This window comes from Entelurus aequoreus, linkage group LG08 (genome assembly GCF_033978785.1).
Source record: "Entelurus aequoreus isolate RoL-2023_Sb linkage group LG08, RoL_Eaeq_v1.1, whole genome shotgun sequence".
In the NCBI taxonomy this organism is placed as follows: domain Eukaryota; kingdom Metazoa; phylum Chordata; class Actinopteri; order Syngnathiformes; family Syngnathidae; genus Entelurus; species Entelurus aequoreus.
Window position 1 is genome coordinate 79,132,356 of NC_084738.1, and position 20,000 is coordinate 79,152,355.

The following is a 20,000-nucleotide window of genomic DNA, read 5'->3' on the forward strand; positions in this document are numbered from 1 at the left end:
GTCATACATCTCATACAACAACGTAATAGATGTCATATATCACATACAACAACGTAATGTCATATATCACATACAACAACGTAATGTCATATATCACATACAACATTGTAATAGAAGTCATACATCTCATACAACAACGTAATAGATGTCATATATCACATACAACAACGTAATAGATGTCATATATCACATACAACAATGTAATAGATGTCATACATCACATACAACAATGATACATCTCATACAACAATGTAATAGATGTCATATATCACATACAACAATGTAATAGATGTCATATATCACATACAACAACATAATAGATGTCATATATCACATACAACAATGTTATAGATGTCATATATCACATACAACAACGTAATAGATGTCATATATCTCATACAACAACGTAATAGATGTCATATGTCACATACAACAATGTAATAGATGTCATATATCACATACAACAACGTAATAGATGTCATATATCACATACAACAACGTAATAGATGTCATATATCTCATACAACAATGTAATAGATGTCATATGTCACATACAACAATGTAATAGATGTCATATGTCACATACAACAATGTAACAGATGTCATATATCACATACAACAACGTAGTAGATGTCATATATCACATACAACAATGTAATAGATGTCATATATCACATACAACAACGTAATGGATGTCATACATATCATACAAGAACGTAATGGATGTCATATATCACATACAACAATGTAATAGATGTCATATATCACATACAACAACGTAATGGATGTCATACATATCATACAAGAACGTAATGGATGTCATATATCATACAACGTAATCCATAAATTAGCCACACCGTTTTATAAGCCGCAGGGGTAAAAGAGTAGGAAAAAAGTAGCGGTAATTGAAGCATTTGTGTTTTGATCTGGTATAAACGCTTTGATATGTTTGTTTGGGTTCTACCTGCAGCCCGTTTAGGCAGCAGTGTTGTTCCAAGATGGGATTATAGCAGCCAATGTTTGCACACAATTCTTCAAGAGTGTTGTTGGAGTAAAGAGCAAGGTGACCTTTACACCGAGACCAAGGTGACCTTTACACCGAGACCCTCTCATCCCCTCTGTGGGGAACATGAGAGGATGTGACCAAGACAATGGCGGGCAGCCAGATGAGAGCTTCCCCCTAACCCACGTGTGTGTGTGTGTGTGTGTGTGTGTGTGTGTGTGTGTGTGTGTGTGTGTGTGTGTGTGTGTGTGTGTGTGTGTGTGTGTGTCTGTGTGTCTGTGTGTCTGTGTGTGTGTGTGTGTGTGTCTGTGTGTCTGTGTGTCTGTGTGTCTGTGTGTCTGTGTGTCTGTGTGTCTGTGTGTCTGTGTGTGTGTGTGTGTGTCTGTGTGTCTGTGTGTGTGTGCTTTGCTGCTTCCTGTTTCGCTGCGTGCGTGTACTGGTTGTCCTAGCAACCAGTGAGGGAGGATTGTTGGTCTCCACACAAACTGAAGACCTTGTTGGGCCTGAAAGACCTCGCAGGACCACGGAGTGTCATTGGTTCTGTCATGGAGCTCTTAACTCAAAACACTTGTATGTCAAATCAACGTCTCCCATTCAAATCACTTTAATTTCCCTCAAAACATCAGAAAAACAACGTTTAGATAATAAATATTTATTATCTGTTTTTTCTGATGTATGAAAAACAATACAATAGAATAGATGTAATAGTAATAGATGTTCTACGTCGCATACAACAACGTAATAAATGTTATACGTCACATACAACAACGTAATAGATGTTATACGTCGCATACAACAACGTAATAAATGTTCTACATCTCATACAACAACGTAATAGATGTTATACGTCGCATACAACAATTTAATAGATGTTACACGTCACATACAACAACGTTATAGATGTTATACGTCGCATACAACAACGTAATAGATGTCATACAACAACGTAATAGATGTCATATATTTCATACAACAGCGTAATAGATGTCATACATCTCATACAACAAAGTAATAGATGTCATATATCACATACAACAACGTAATAGATGTCAAACATCTCATACAACAATTTATTGGCTGTCATACATCTCATACAACAACGTAATAGATGTCATACATCTCATACAACAACGTAATAGATGTCATACGTTCATACAACAGTGTAATAGATGTCATATCACATACAACAACGTAATAGATGTCATGTCATATATCACATACAACAACGTAATAGATGTCATGTGTCACATACAACAATGTAATAGATGTCATACATCACATACAACAACGTAATAGATGTCATATATCACATACAACAACGTAATAGATGTCATACATCACATACAACAGCGTAATAGATGTCATATCACATACAACAACGTATATCACATACAACAACGTAATAGACGTCATACATCACACACAACAACGTAATAGATGTCATATATCACACACAACAACGTAATAGATGTCATATATCACATACAACAACATAATAGATGTCATATATCACATACAACAACGTAATAGATATCATACATCACATACAACAACATAATAGATGTCATATATCATATACAACAACGTAATATATGTCATATATCACATACAACAACGTAATAGATGTCATATATCACATACAACAGCGTAATAGATGTCATATCACATACAACAACGTAATATATGTCATACATCACATACAACAACGTAATAGATGTCATACATCACATACAACAACGTAATAGATGTCATAGGGCTATATAAATAAACATTGATTGATTGATTGATTGATATATCACATACAACAACGTAATAGATGTCATATATCACATACAACAACGTATATCACATACAACAACATAATAGATGTCATACATCACACACAACAACATAATAGATGTCATATATCACATACAACAACGTAATAGATGTCATATATCACATACAACAACATAATAGATGTCATACATCACATACAACAACATAATAGATGTCATATATCACATACAACAACGTAATATATGTCATATATCACATACAACAACGTAATAGATGTCATATATCACATACAACAACGTAATAGATGTCATACATCACATACAACAACGTAATAGATGTCATATATCACATACAACAACGTAATAGATGTCATATACCACATACAACAACGTAATAGATGTCATATATCACATACAACAACATAATAGATGTCATATATCACATACAACAACGTAATAGATGTCATATATCACATACAACAATGTAATAGATGTCATATATCACATACAACAACGTAATAGATGTCATATATCACATACAACAATGTAATAGATGTCATATATCACATACAACAACGTAATAGATGTCATATATCACATACAACAATGTAATAGATGTCATACATCACATACAACAACGTAATAGATGTCATATATCACATACAACAATGTAATAGATGTTAAGTAACGTATAAATTACTCTCTCTATTAATTAATTACATTTTTTAAGAGTAATTCCGTTAGTAAATCAATAATGAGTAATTATAATTCATGACTTTTTTAAAGTCATTTTCACAACACTGACCACAGTACAACTTACTTCAACTTCTAACTTCAGCACTTGTGTGTGTGTGTGTGTGTGTGTGTGTGTGTGTGTGTGTGTGTGTGTGTGTGACTTCCTGCCGTTGTTTGTGTAGCCGTGTAATTTGTGTGTTTCAGAAGTCCCAGTGCGTTTGCCACTTATCGCTTGACACACACACACACACAGACACTCACACACACACACACACAGACACTCACACACACACACACACGCGTACACACACGCGTACACACACGCACACACACACACACACACACACACACACACACACACACACACGCGCACAGACACACACATACACACACATACACACATTGTTTGTGGTCTCCACAGGTGAAGGTCAACAACCGCAGTGGAGAGTCTCTCCAGTGTTTGTGTTCCTTTGAAACTGTGCGGCTTTGTGTCGTTGATTAGAGTGTGTGTGTGTGTGTGTGTGTGTGTGTGTGTGTGTGTGTACGTGTGTACGTGTGTGTATGTGTGTGTGTGTGTGTGTACACACGTGCTTGCTGACAGTCAAACATTGTAATCGTGTTGTGTGTTTGCTGTGACAATAAAGTCGTGTCGTGGAGGCGGAGCAAAGAAGGTCGGTTCAGGTTCCATGTTGCACAGTGGCGGGGGTCAAAGGTCACAAATGCAATGACGACACAAACGCAATGACGACACAAATGCAATGACGACACAAATGCAATGATGACACAAATACGACGACGACAAAAATACGACGACGACAAAAATGCAATGACGGCCTGCCAGGCTTTTATTAATTTATTATTATTATTATTATTTTTTATATATATATATATGTATATATATATATATATTTTATTTTATTTATTTATTTATTTATTTTTTTATGTTTTTATTTTTTATTTATTTTTATTTTTTTATTTTATTTTTTAAAAATAATTTTTATTTACTTACTTTATTTAATTTAATTATTTGTATTTGTTATTTTTAATTTAATTTAATTTGTATTTCATTTTATTATTATTATTATTATTTTTTAATTGTATTATTTTTGTTTAATCTTATTATTTATTTGTGTGTGGCGTCGTGCGGGTCTCGCTTCCTGTTGGGTGGGGTCCGTGCCCGTGTGGCCCGACCTTGCGCTGTGGGGTCTCTGTTGGCGTGTGTGTGTGTGTGTGTGTATGTATGTATGTATGTATGTATGTATATATATGTGTATGTGTATGTGTGTGTATGTGTACATGTGTATGTTTATGTGTATGTATATATATATGTATGTATATTTCTGGGGGTACATTCTGGGCCTGCCTGTCGGGTGGGGGTCGGCGCCTCAGGCTACTGCATCCGGACTGCGTGTCTGGAGCTCCTGGGTCCCACCGTCCATCCCTTCCGGTTGCCCGTCTTGGTTGGGGCCTGCTGGGTCTGGTCCCTGCGTCTACTGTGGTAGCTTGGTGCTGCAGGGTATTCCGAGGTGCTGCGAGTCGGCCAGTTGTTGGGGTAGTGACCTTGTGTGTCAGCATGTCTGTGATCTTCTTTTAATTTTTTTTTTAAATTTTTTTTTAATAAATAGATTTAATTATTTATTTATTCTTATTTTTTAATATATTTTATTAATATTATTATTATTATTATGTATTTATTTATTTTATTTATTTATTTCCCCTACCTCAGGGGGGTGACTCGGCGGGGCGGTTGCTGGTTGTTCCATCTCCATCGTTGGGGTCCCTGCGGGTGGGGTGGGTGGTTCCCGTGGCCCCGTGCTGTGTGGTCCTGTGGCGGCCGGCTTGGGTGGGGTGGCCGTGGGCTGGCCTCGCCGCGCTCTCCGGGGGTGGGGCTCGTGGGGGCCCGGTTGCCGGTGGGGCGGGGCGGTCTTCCCGTCCGGTTGCGGGGGGTCTCCGGGCCCCTCGGGCGGGGCGTCCCGCCTTTCTGTCCGTGTGGGGTGTGGTCTCTCGCTGGCTTGGGGTCTGGCTGCCCCCTGCTTTTCTCGTGCCTTGTCCTCTGCCGGGTGCGTCTGTCTGAGGCCTGCTGCTGGCCCTTGTGGGCGGCGCGGTGGGCCAGGCTCTGGGGTTCCTGTCGCTGTCCGGCTTGGCTGCGTGGGGGCGGTGGCCCCTGGTTCCCTGGGCACCACACCTACTGTTTGTGGGATGGGCTCTCGGGGAGGCTGGGGCCGTACTCTGGCTCCCGCACACACTGGGAGTCAAATGTATTGTACATGCAAATTCACATATACTCACACACATACATACAGACATACATAGGTACCTACGCTCCTACATACATATACAAATAAATACAGTACATATTTACACACTCAAAGTTCGTACATCCACACGCACATTCATTATACAAACATACTGTATACACATACTGTACATATACATTCACTGTAAAAACATACATATACACATACTGTACATATACACTCACTGTACAAACACACACATACACATGCTACACATGTACACTCACTGTACAAACACACACATACATATACTGTACATATACATTCACTGTACAAACACACATTTACACATACTGTACATATACATTCACTGTTCAAACACACATACTGTATACACATACTGTACATATACATTCACTGTACAAGCACACATATACACGTACTGTACATATACAAGTACATATGCACACATACATTCATGCACATAATCACGTTTCATCAAACATATATTAACGTTGTTGCCCTAGGGTAAACTGGGTATAACACATGGCACACTGACAAAGCTTAACCTATTGTTACTATAACAATCTACAAGGTTAATGTAGGTTGCTCCTCTTTCTTCCCCTCCATTTTTCTGCATTCTTTCGTATCTCAAGTTATCATTACGTATATGTATGGTTGCATTTGAACAATTGTATTGTTGATAATAAAGGTAAAGTATTGGTATTGTTTATTATCAATAGCACTATTTCTATTGGTATTCATATTGCTCCATTTTTAGTGTAATAATGCTCATTGTCATTTCTGTATTATTTTTTTATTTTCGCTTACTGCTTATTTGCTATTACTTTTACCATCATATTTGTACATGTCGTATTTGCTGATGTTGCTCTGTTGTTGTTGTTGTGTTTGCTGTTGTTGTTTTTGTCTCTCTGTCTAATCCCCCTCTTGTCCCCACAATTCCCCCCTCTGTCTTCCTTTTTCTCTCTTTCTATCCCCTCCTGCTCCGGCCCGGCTGCACCAAATGATAATATAAATACATTTAATAAAGTCAAAATACAAGTAAGGCAACAAGAGAAGTATCCTACACTTCTCTTTTGTAAAGTAAATCTGAACAGCCGATAAAAAATAAAAAAAATAAAAAATAAAAATAAAATTGCAATGACGACACAAGTACGACGACGACAAAAATGCAACGACGACACAAATGCAACGACGACACAAATGCAAAGACGACACAAATGCAACGACGACACACATGCAACGACGACACAAATGCAACGACGACACAAATGCAAAGACGACACACATGCAACGACGACACAAATGCAACGACGACACAAATGCAACAACGACACAAATGCAACGACGACACAAATGCAACGACGACACAAATGCAACGACGACACAAATGCAACGACGACACACATGCAACGACAACACACATGCAACGACGACACACATGCAACGACGACACACATGCAACGACGACACAAATGCAACGACGACACAAATGCAACGACGACACAAATGCAACGACGACACACATGCAACGACGACACAAATGCAACGACGACACAAATGCAAAGACGACACAAATGCAACGACGACACACATGCAAAGACGACACAAATGCAACGACGACACACATGCAACGACGACACAAATGCAACGACGACACAAATGCAACGACGACACAAATGCAACGACGACACACATGCAACGACGACACACATGCAACGACGACACACATGCAACGACGACACACATGCAACGACGACACACATGCAACGACGACACAAATGCAACGACGACACAAATGCAACGACGACCCGAATGCAACGACGACCCGAATGCAACGACGACACAAATGCAACGACGACACAAATGCAACGACGACACAAATGCAACGACGACACGAATGCAACGACGACCCGGATGCAACGACGACCCGAATGCAACGACGACACAAATGCAACGACCACACAAATGCAACGACCACACAAATGCAACGACCACACAAAGGCAACGACGACACAAAGGCAACGACGACACAAATGCAACGACGACACGGATGCAATGACGACACGAATGCAACGACGACACGAATGCAACGACGACCCGAATGCAACGACGACACGAATGCAACGACCACACAAATGCAACGACCACACAAATGCAACGACCACACAAATGCAACGACCACACAAATGCAACGACCACACAAATGCAACGACCACACAAATGCAACGACGACACAAATGCAATGACGACACACATAAATGCAATGACGACATGAATGCAACGACGACACGAATGCAACGACGACACGAATGCAACGACGACACGAATGCAACGACGACACGAATGCAACGACGACACGAATGCAACGACCACACAAATGCAACGACCACACAAATGCAACGACCACACAAATGCAACGACCACACAAATGCAACGACGACACACATAAATGCAACGACGACACATAAATGCAATGACGACACAAATGCAATGACGACACGAATGCAACGACGACACGAATGCAACGACGACCCGAATGCAACGACGACCCAAATGCAACGACGACCCGAATGCAACGACCACACAAATGCAACGACGACCCGAATGCAACGACCACACAAATGCAACGACCACACAAATGCAACGACGACACAAATAAATGCAATGACGACACAAATGCAACGACGACACGAATGCAACGACGACACGAATGCAACGACGACACGAATGCAACGACGACACGAATGCAACGACGACCCGAATGCAACGACGACCCGAATGCAACGACGACCCGAATGCAACGACCACACAAATGCAACGACCACACAAATGCAACGACCACACAAATGCAACGACCACACAAATGCAACGACCACACAAATGCAACGACCACACAAATGCAACGACCACACAAATGCAACGACGACACAAATAAATGCAACGACGACACAAATAAATGCAACGACGACACAAATAAATGCAACGACGACACAAATAAATGCAACGACGACACAAATAAATGCAACGACGACACAAATGCAACGACGACACAAATGCAATGACGACACAAATGCAATGACGACACAAATGCAATGACGACACAAATGCAACGACGACACAAATGCAACGACGACACAAATGCAACGACCACACAAATGCAACGACCACACAAAGGCAACGACGACACAAATGCAACGACGACACAAATGCAACGACGACACAAATGCAACGACGACACAAATGCAATGACGACACAAATGCAACGACGACACAAATGCAACGACGACACAAATGCAACGACCACACAAATGCAACGACCACACAAATGCAACGACGACACAAATGAAATGACGACCCGAATGCAACGACGACCTGAATGCAACGACGACCCGAATGCAACGACGACCCGAATGCAACGACGACACAAATGCAACGACCACACAAATGCAACGACCACACAAATGCAACGACCACACAAATGCAACGACCACACAAATGCAACGACCACACAAATGCAAAGACCACACAAATGCAACGACCACACAAATGCAACGACCACACAAATGCAACGACGACACAAATAAATGCAACGACGACACAAATAAATGCAACGACGACACAAATGCAATGACGACACAAATGCAACGACGACACAAATGCAACGACCACACAAATGCAACGACCACACAAATGCAACGACCACACAAATGCAACGACGACACAAATGAAACGACGACCCGAATGCAACGACGACCCGAATGCAACGACGACCCGAATGCAACGACGACACAAATGCAACGACCACACAAATGCAACGACCACACAAATGCAACGACCACACAAATGCAACGACCACACAAATGCAACGACCACACAAATGCAAAGACCACACAAATGCAACGACCACACAAATGCAACGACCACACAAATGCAACGATGACACAAATAAATGCAACGATGACACAAATAAATGCAACGACGACACAAATGCAACGACGACACGAATGCAACGACGACACGAATGCAACGACGACACGAATGCAACGACGACACGAATGCAACGACGACCCGAATGCAACGACGACCCGAATGCAACGACGACCCGAATGCAACGACGACCCGAATGCAACGACGACCCGAATGCAACGACGACCCGAATGCAACGACCACACAAATGCAACGACCACACAAATGCAACGACCACACAAATGCAACGACCACACAAATGCAACGACCACACAAATGCAACGACCACACAAATGCAACGATGACACAAATAAATGCAATGACGACACAAATGCAATGACGACACAAATGCGATGACGACACACATGCGACGACGACACAAATGCAACGACGACACACATGCAACGACGACACAAATGCAACGACGACACACATGCAACGACGACACAAATGCAACGACGACACAAATGCAACGACGACACAAATGCAACGACGACACGAATGCAACGGCGACCCGAATGCAACGACGACACGAATGCAACGACGACACGAATGCAACGACGACCCGAATGCAACGACGACCCGAATGCAACGACCACACAAATGCAACGACCACACAAATGCAACGACCACACAAATGCAACGACGACACAAATGCAACGACGACACAAATAAATGCAACGACGACACAAATGCAACGACGACACACATGCAACGACGACACACATGCAACGACGACACAAATGCAACGACGACACACATGCAACGACGACACACATGCAACGACGACACAAATGCAACGACGACACACATGCAACGACGACACGAATGCAACGACGACACGAATGCAACGACGACACGAATGCAACGACGACACGAATGCAACGACGACACGAATGCAACGACGACCCGAATGCAACGACGACCCGAATGCAACGACGACCCGAATGCAACGACGACACAAATGCAACGACGACACAAATGCAAAGACCACACAAATGCAAAGACCACACAAATGCAACGACCACACAAATGCAACGACCACACAAATGCAACGACCACACAAATGCAACGACCACACAAATGCAACGACCACACAAATGCAACGACCACACAAATGCAACGACCACACAAATGCAACGACCACACAAATGCAACGACCACACAAATAAATGCAACGACGACACAAATGCAACGACGACACAAATGCAACGACGACACAAATGCAACGACGACACAAATGCAACGACGACACAAATGCAACGACGACACAAATAAATGCAACGACGACACAAATGCAACGACGACACAAATGCAATGACCGCACAAATGCAACGACCGCACATATGCAACGACGACACAAATAAATGCAATGACGACACAAATGCAACGACGACACAAATGCAACGACCACACAAATGCAACGACCACACAAATGCAACGACCACACAAATAAATGCAATGACGACACAAATGCAATGACGACACAAATGCAGCACAACTTACCTTCGCAGTCAGGAGGGACAAACATCATAATTATCATGTTAATATTCACCTTCATGCTCCTGATTTTTACTGCCTTCATTATCTACTCACTCTTTTCCTTCTTCTTGCCCCGACTTGCCAGGGAGGCCACACCTCACATGTGTGTATCACTTGCCAGGGAGGCCACACCTAGGGCTGGGGTGTGGATATGTTTAGTCCATGTCACCATACACCATATATATGTGGATATGTTTAGTCCATGTCACGATACACCATATATATGTGGATATGTTTAGTCCATGTCACGATACACCATATATATGTGGATATGTTTAGTCCATGTCACGATACACCATATATATGTGGATATGTTTAGTCCATGTCACCATACACCATATATATGTGGATATGTTTAGTCCATGTCACCATACACCATATATATGTGGATATGTTTAGTCCATGTCACGATACACCATATATATGTGGATATGTTTAGTCCATGTCACCATACACCATATATATGTGGATATGTTTAGTCCATGTCACCATACACCATATATATGTGGATATGTTTAGTCCATGTCACGATACACCATATATATGTGGATATGTTTAGTCCATGTCACCATACACCATATATATGTGGATATGTTTAGTCCATGTCACCATACACCATATATATGTGGATATGTTTAGTCCATGTCACGATATACCATATATTAGTGCACTTTTGTGCATGATGTCACTAAGATAACATATCAAAACAACACTAAATTAAAGTGCACTTTTTGTACAGAACGCCACTACAATAGTTTAAAACAAATAAAGTGCACTTTTGTGCATGATGTCACACAAGATATTTCAATAAGTGTCAAATAAAAATGAGCTGCATAATAGGACATCAAATAGTGTATGTCCTTCACTATGTGGTAGGTTCCTGCGGACGTTATATCCTTCTGTTGTTGACTATTTTTTCCATACGGTGTTGATGTGGAAATGGTTGCTCGGGCGTTTTGTGGGTGTGGCACCGAACGGAGATGTTGACATGCGGAGTTTCTAGCACTCTTCATTCTCTAGCGGGTGACTTTTCAAATGATGCTACACATTAGCAGTAATGCTACTTTTCATAGCACCTTGACAAATTACAGTTGTCTGTTCAACATCTTCCCGCTTGAAGCCAAACCACCGCCAGACGATGGACCCCCTGCTGTTTTTCTTGGGAATTTAATTCTTCCTTCATTTGTTGCCAGATTCGCACCTTCTTTTCTCTCGTATCACCACTCGCACCGCAGCTAACTTTACCCATGCTGCTGCTCGGCGAGGGCGTTTACGTATGTGACGTATGTAAGAAGGTGCGCTTGTTTTATGTCTCTGTGAGAAGGAGAGACAAGAGTGATAAGAGCCTGTAGTGTAATGCCCGCAGTTAAAAGCAACTGCGTGAGAACATATACTCCAATATCACCATATAGTCATTTTCTATATCGCACAGAGACAAACCCACGATGTATCCAGTATATTCCATATATCGCCCAGCCCTAGCCACATCTCAGATGTGTGTATCACATTAGATACATGCTACAACAATGGATGATGTCCTAGGAGTTTAGTCAGGAACACACTGTCTAGTGCTAATGCTAGCGCTAATGCTAGTGAGCTGTTGTGTACTTCAACTGTGCACTTGTCTATGTCATAGGTCATACAACAACGTAATGGACGTCATATATCTCATACAACAACGTAATAGATGTTATACGTCACATACAACAATGTAATAGATGTCATATATCACATACAACAACGTAATAGATGTCATATATCACATACAACAACGTAATAGATGTCATATATCACATACAACAACGTAATAGATGTCATATATCACATACAACAACGTAATAGATGTCATATATCACATACAACAATGTAATAGATGTCATATATCACATACAACAATGTAATAGATGTCATATATCACATACAACAATGTAATGGATGTCATATATCACATACAACAATGTAATATATGTCATATATCACATACAACAATGTAATATATGTCATATATCACATACAACAATGTAATAGATGTCATATATCACATACAACAACGTAATAGATGTCATATATCACATACAACAATGTAATAGATGTCATATATCACATACAACAACGTAATAGATGTCATTTATCACATACAACAATGTAATAGATGTCATATATCACATACAACAACGTAATAGATGTCATATATCACATACAACAATGTAATAGATGTCATATATCGCATACAACAATGCGATAGATGTCATATGTCACATACAACAATATAATAGATGACATATATCACATACAACAACGTAATAGATGTCATATATCACATACAACAACGTAATAGATGTCATATATCACATACAACAATGTAATAGATGTCATATATCACATACAACAACGTAATAGATGTCATATATCACATACAACAATGTAATAGATGTCATATATCACATACAACAACGTAATAGATGTCATTTATCACATACAACAATGTAATAGATGTCATATATCACATACAACAACGTAATAGATGTCATATATCACATACAACAATGTAATAGATGTCATATATCACATACAACAACGTAATAGATGTCATTTATCACATACAACAATGTAATAGATGTCATATATCACATACAACAATGTAATAGATGTCATATATCACATACAACAATGTAATAGATGTCATATATCACATACAACAACGTAATAGATGTCATATATCACATACAACAATGTAATAGATGTCATATATCACATACAACAATGTAATAGATGTCATATATCACATACAACAACGTAATAGATGTCATATATCGCATACAACAATGCGATAGATGTCATATGTCACATACAACAATGTAATAGATGTCATATGCCACATACAACAATGTAATAGATGTCATATATCACATACAACAACGCAATAGATGTCATACATGGCATACAACAACGTAATAGACTTAGACTTAGACTTACAAAATCTTTATTGTCCCCGAGGGGCAATTTGGTTTGCAGCAGTAGTCATTAAAAACAAGGTAGTACAGTAAAAACAAGGTTCAACAGTAAAAACGAGGTACAACAGTAAAAACGAGGTACAACAGTAAAAACGAGGTTCAACAGTAAAAACGAGGTTCAACAGTGAAAACGAGGTTCAACAGTGAAAACGAGGTTCAACAGTAAAAACGAGGTTCAACAGTAAAAACGAGGTTCAACAGTAAAAACGAGGTACAACAGTAAAAACGAGGTTCAACAGTGAAAACGAGGTACAACAGTGAAAACGAGGTACAACAGTGAAAACGAGGTTCAACAGTGAAAACGAGGTACAACAGTAAAAACGAGGTACAACAGTGAAAACGAGGTACAACAGTGAAAACGAGGTTCAACAGTGAAAACGAGGTTCAACAGTAAAAACGAGGTACAACAGTGAAAACGAGGTTCAACAGTAAAAACGAGGTTCAACAGTAAAAACGAGGTTCAACAGTAAAAACGAGGTTCAACAGTAAAAACGAGGTTCAACAGTAAAAACGAGGTACAACAGTGAAAACGAGGTACAACAGTAAAAACAAGGTACAAATACATAAAATACATACAACATATAAAACCATCATGAAGGCATTGAGCTAAAAACTAAAAGTATTTGTAATACAATAAAAACTAATCATCACACGTTGCTTCCCACTAAAGTGACTGCATAGCAGCTAAGCTAGTTTAAGAAACTCGTTTACAAAATCAACAGCTGAGGGAACAAAGGATCTTATGTATCTGTTGTGTTTGGCCTTCCTATTACTCGGGGCGTACTTACCTGCATCCTGAGTCTAAACTCTGAGAAGAGAGGCTGCCGAGGGTTGACCAGCATGGTCTTTGCCTTCTGGATGACTCTGGCCTGATAGATCTGGTTCAGGGGGTTCAAGGTAGTGCCTATGGTCTTTTGGCACACCTTGATTATATCACCTAGTCTGTTTTTATTGGCCACACTGAGGTTACCAAACCAGGAAGTGATAGAATAAGTTAAAATAGACTGGATACAAGATGAATAGAACATCCTCATCAGTGTTCTATCAACCTGAAAGCCCCTCAGTCTCCTCAAGAAAAACAGCCTCTGATTGGCCTTCTTGCAAATACGGTCAGTGTTGGCATCAAAGGTCAATTTATTGTCTAAAACTGTGCCTAGATACTTGTAATCGGCAACAAAACAGGACCGTGGTCTGACTCTATGACCGAGTCATCGGCAACAAAACAGGACCGTGGTCTGACTCTATGACCGAGTCATCGGCAACAAAAAAGGACCGTGGTCTGACTCTATGACCGAGTCATCGGCAACAAAACAGGACCGTGGTCTGACTCTGACTATGACCGAGTCATCGGCAACAAAACAGGACCGTGGTCTGACTCTATGACCGAGTCATCGGCAACAAAACAGGACCATGGTCTGACTCTATGACCGAGTCATCGGCAACAAAACAGGACCGTGGTCTGACTCTATGACCAAGTCATCGGCAACAAAACAGGACCGTGGTCTGACTCTATGACCGAGTCATCGGCAACAAAACAGGACCGTGGTCTGACTCTATGACCAAGTCATCGGCAACAAAAAAGGACCGTGGTCTGACTCTATGACCGAGTCATCGGCAACAAAACAGGACCGTGGTCTGACTCTGACTATGACCGAGTCATCGGCAAACTTAGTGATGTACCTTGACTGAAGTCTGCTCTGACAGTCATTTGTGTACACTACAAACAGCAGGGGGGGCAGGACCCGACCCTAGGGTGATCCTGTGAGCGTCAGACAGTGTACTATTAACACGGTAATAGATGTCATATATCACATACAACAATGTAATAGATGTCATATATCACATACAACAATGTAATAGATGTCATATATCACATACAACAACGTAATAGATGTCATATATCACATACAACAATGTAATAGATGTCATATATCACATACAACAACGTAATAGATGTCATATATCACATACAACAATGTAATAGATGTCATATATCACATACAACAATGTAATAGATGTCATATATCACATACAACAACGTAATACATGTCATATATCACATACAACAATGTAATAGATGTCATATATCACATAACGTAATAGATTTCATATATCACATACAACAACGTAATAGATGTCATGGATCACATACAACAAGGTAATAGATGTCATATATCACATACCACAACGATACATCTCATACAACAACGTAATAGATGTAATAGATCACATACAACAACGTAATAGATGTCATATATCCCATACAACAACTTAATAGATATCATATATCACATACCACAACGATACATCTTATACAACAACGTAATAGATGTCATAGATCACATACAACAACGTAATAGATGTCATATATCGCATACAACAACGTAATAGATGTCGTATATCACATACAACAACGATACATCTCATACAACAACGTAATAGATGTCATATAGCACATGCAACAACGATACATCTCATACAACAACATAATAGATGTCATATATCACATACAACAATGTAATAGATGTCATAGATCACATACAACAACGTAATAGATGTCATATATCACATACAACAACGTAATAGATGTCATATATCACATTCAACAATGTAATAGATGTCATATATCACATACAACAATGTAATAGATGTCATATATCACATACAACAACGTAATAGATGTCATATATCACATACAACAATGTAGTAGATGTCATATGTCACATACAAAAGCGTAATAGATGTCATTTATCACATACAACAACGTAATTTGTCATATTTCATACAACAACGTAATAGATGTCATACATGGCATACAACAACGTAATAGATGTCACATATGGCATACAACAATGTAATAGATGTCATATATCACATACAACAACGTAATAGATGTCATGGATCACATACAACAGCGTAATAGATGTCATGGATCACATACAACAAGGTAATAGATGTCATATATCACATACCACAACGATACATCTCATACAACAACGTAATAGATGTCATGGATCACATACAACAACGTAATAGATGTCATATATCGCATACAACAACGTAATGGATGTCATATATCACATACAACAACGTAATAGATGTCATATATCACATACCACAACGATACATCTTATACAATAACGTAATAGATGTCATAGATCACATACAACAACGTAATAGATGTCATAGATCACATACAACAACGTAATAGATGTCATATATCGCATACAACAACGTAATGGATGTCATATATCACATACAACAACGTAATAGATGTCATATATCACATACCACAGCGATACATCTTATACAACAACGTAATAGATGTCATAGATCACATACAACAACGTAATAGATGTCATAGATCACATACAACAACGTAATAGATGTCGTATACCACATACAACAACGATACATCTCATACAACAACGTAATAGATGTCATATATCACATACAACAATGTAATAGATGTCATAGATCACATACAACAACGTAATATATGTCATATATCACATACAACAATGTAATAGATGTCATATATCACATACAACAATGTAATAGATGTCATATATCACATACAACAACGTAATATATGTCATATATCACATACAACAATGTAATAGATGTCATAGATCACATACAACAACGTAATATATGTCATATATCACATACAACAATGTAATAGATGTCATATATCACATACAACAATGTAATAGATGTCATAGATCACATACAACAATGTAATAGATGTCATATATCACATACAACAATGTAATAGATGTCATAGATCACATACAACAACGTAATATATGTCATATATCACATACAACAATGTAATAGATGTCATATATCACATACAACAATGTAATAGATGTCATATATCACATACAACAATGTAATAGATGTCATATATCGCATACAAAGAAGAGCATAGCTATATTAGCTACATGCTAACATTAGAATCACATTTTGACATAACTTCTGAAGGTTTGCGCTGTCTAAAAGCTTTTCTCGTTTTAAATGATAAATGATAAATGGGTTATACTTGTATAGCGCTTTTCTACCTTCAAGGTACTCAAAGCGCTTTGACAGTATTTCCACATTCACCCATTCACACACACATTCACACACTGATGGAGGGAGCTGCCATGCAAGGCGCTACCAGCACCCATCAGGAGCAAGGGTGAAGTGTCTTGCCCAAGGACACAACGGACGTGACTAGGATGGTAGAAGGTGGGGATTGAACCCCAGTAACCAGCAACCCTCAACCACTCTACCAACTTCGCCACGCCGTCCCCGTTTTAAGATACGTAGTGAAGCCTGCTTTTTTTTACAAAGCTGCCCTCCGACAAGTGGTGAGCGTGTACGCAGTAAATAGTCTAAAAATAAATAGTCTGTATTTATTTAGCGGGTTCATCTAGTCAGGACCGAGGTCAGTACCAGGATGTTTTGCAGCCTCTCCTTGAGGGGGATGATACTGCAGATATTTCTGGCACATTCCAATATCCTTAAAAAGTCACTTTTGCGTAATGGGGGATATTTTTAATGTCCATCAAAAAGGGTGCCCAGCGGGCTGCGTGGTGGCGGCCTACGCCCATACACCATCATTGAATTGATGAACTGTACTTTGACGGGATTTCTCTTTTGCCTTTCATCCAGCTGGACCACATCCTCTGCCCCCCCGCCCTCAGGAAGTCCAGCAACCCCGAGCTGGCTCCCGGTCTGAGTCCGGCTCTCAGACTGAAGCGCCACCTCAGCGAGGAGGGGAACAACATAAGGAGGCGGAGCCTGGGAGGCGGTCTCACAGGTCAATATGTCAACTCCTTGTGTGCTTTTCACTAGCAGGAATGACTGAATGCAGCAGCACCCTCTAGTGGCCACTCCATAAATGTACACATGTGACTAGTATTAGTATGTTACAGTGTACTAATTACTATGTTACAGTGTACTAATGAGTATGTTACAGTGTACTAATTACTATGTTACAGTGTACTAATGAGTATGTTACAGTGTTCTAATGAGTATGTTACAGTGTACTAAAATGAAATGTAGCAGCTGTGAGAGTGGAGTGTCTCTTATTACGTAACACAGGGATTGCTCCTGATCTCTTAATGGGATCTCCCCCCCCCCCCTCCCTTGGCCTCGTTGAACCGCTTGGCCTCGGTCCAGTCCAGGTGAGAACGACACTTCATCTGACTACTTTTCCTCCCTGTGTCGCCGCCCTGCAGGAAAGTATCTTCTGCTGCCCGCCCACTCCCAGCCCACAACGTGGCAGCCCTCATCCTCATCTGAGACCTCCAACCTGGTCCGCATGCGCTCCCTCAACCTGGGCAAGTCGGACCCCTCCCTGACCTCCAGCCCGGTGAGTCACAGACACAAACACCACTATTTGTTAAAATTTGTTATTTTACTTAAATGTATTTTTTTTATTATTTGTTTTATTTTATTTATTGTATATTTATTTATTATTATTATTTTTTATTTATTTATTTTATTTTATTTTTCTTTTTAAAACATTTATTTGGTGACTAATTGTTTATTAGTTCATTAGTGAAGCAAGACACTTCACCCTTGCTCCTGATGGGTGGTGGTTAGGGCCTTGAATGAGTGTGTGAATGTGTGTGTGTGTGTGTGTGTGAGTGTGTGTGTGAATGTGGAAATAGTGTCAAAGCGCTTGAGAACCTCGAAGTTAGAAAAGCGC

The 20,000-nt window shown here is 39.9% G+C and overlaps 1 protein-coding gene across 1 annotated transcript in view; it reads left to right on the plus strand.

The window, feature by feature from the left end:
* Positions 1-20,000, plus strand: part of LOC133655246 (microtubule-associated serine/threonine-protein kinase 4-like) — a 200,431-nt gene that overhangs the window by 47,865 nt on the left and 132,566 nt on the right. The window contains exons 3-4 of the mRNA XM_062055224.1: positions 18,959-19,106; positions 19,528-19,661. Of these exons, the coding sequence (XP_061911208.1) occupies positions 18,959-19,106; positions 19,528-19,661 (282 nt within the window). The remainder of the gene's footprint in view (positions 1-18,958; positions 19,107-19,527; positions 19,662-20,000) is intronic.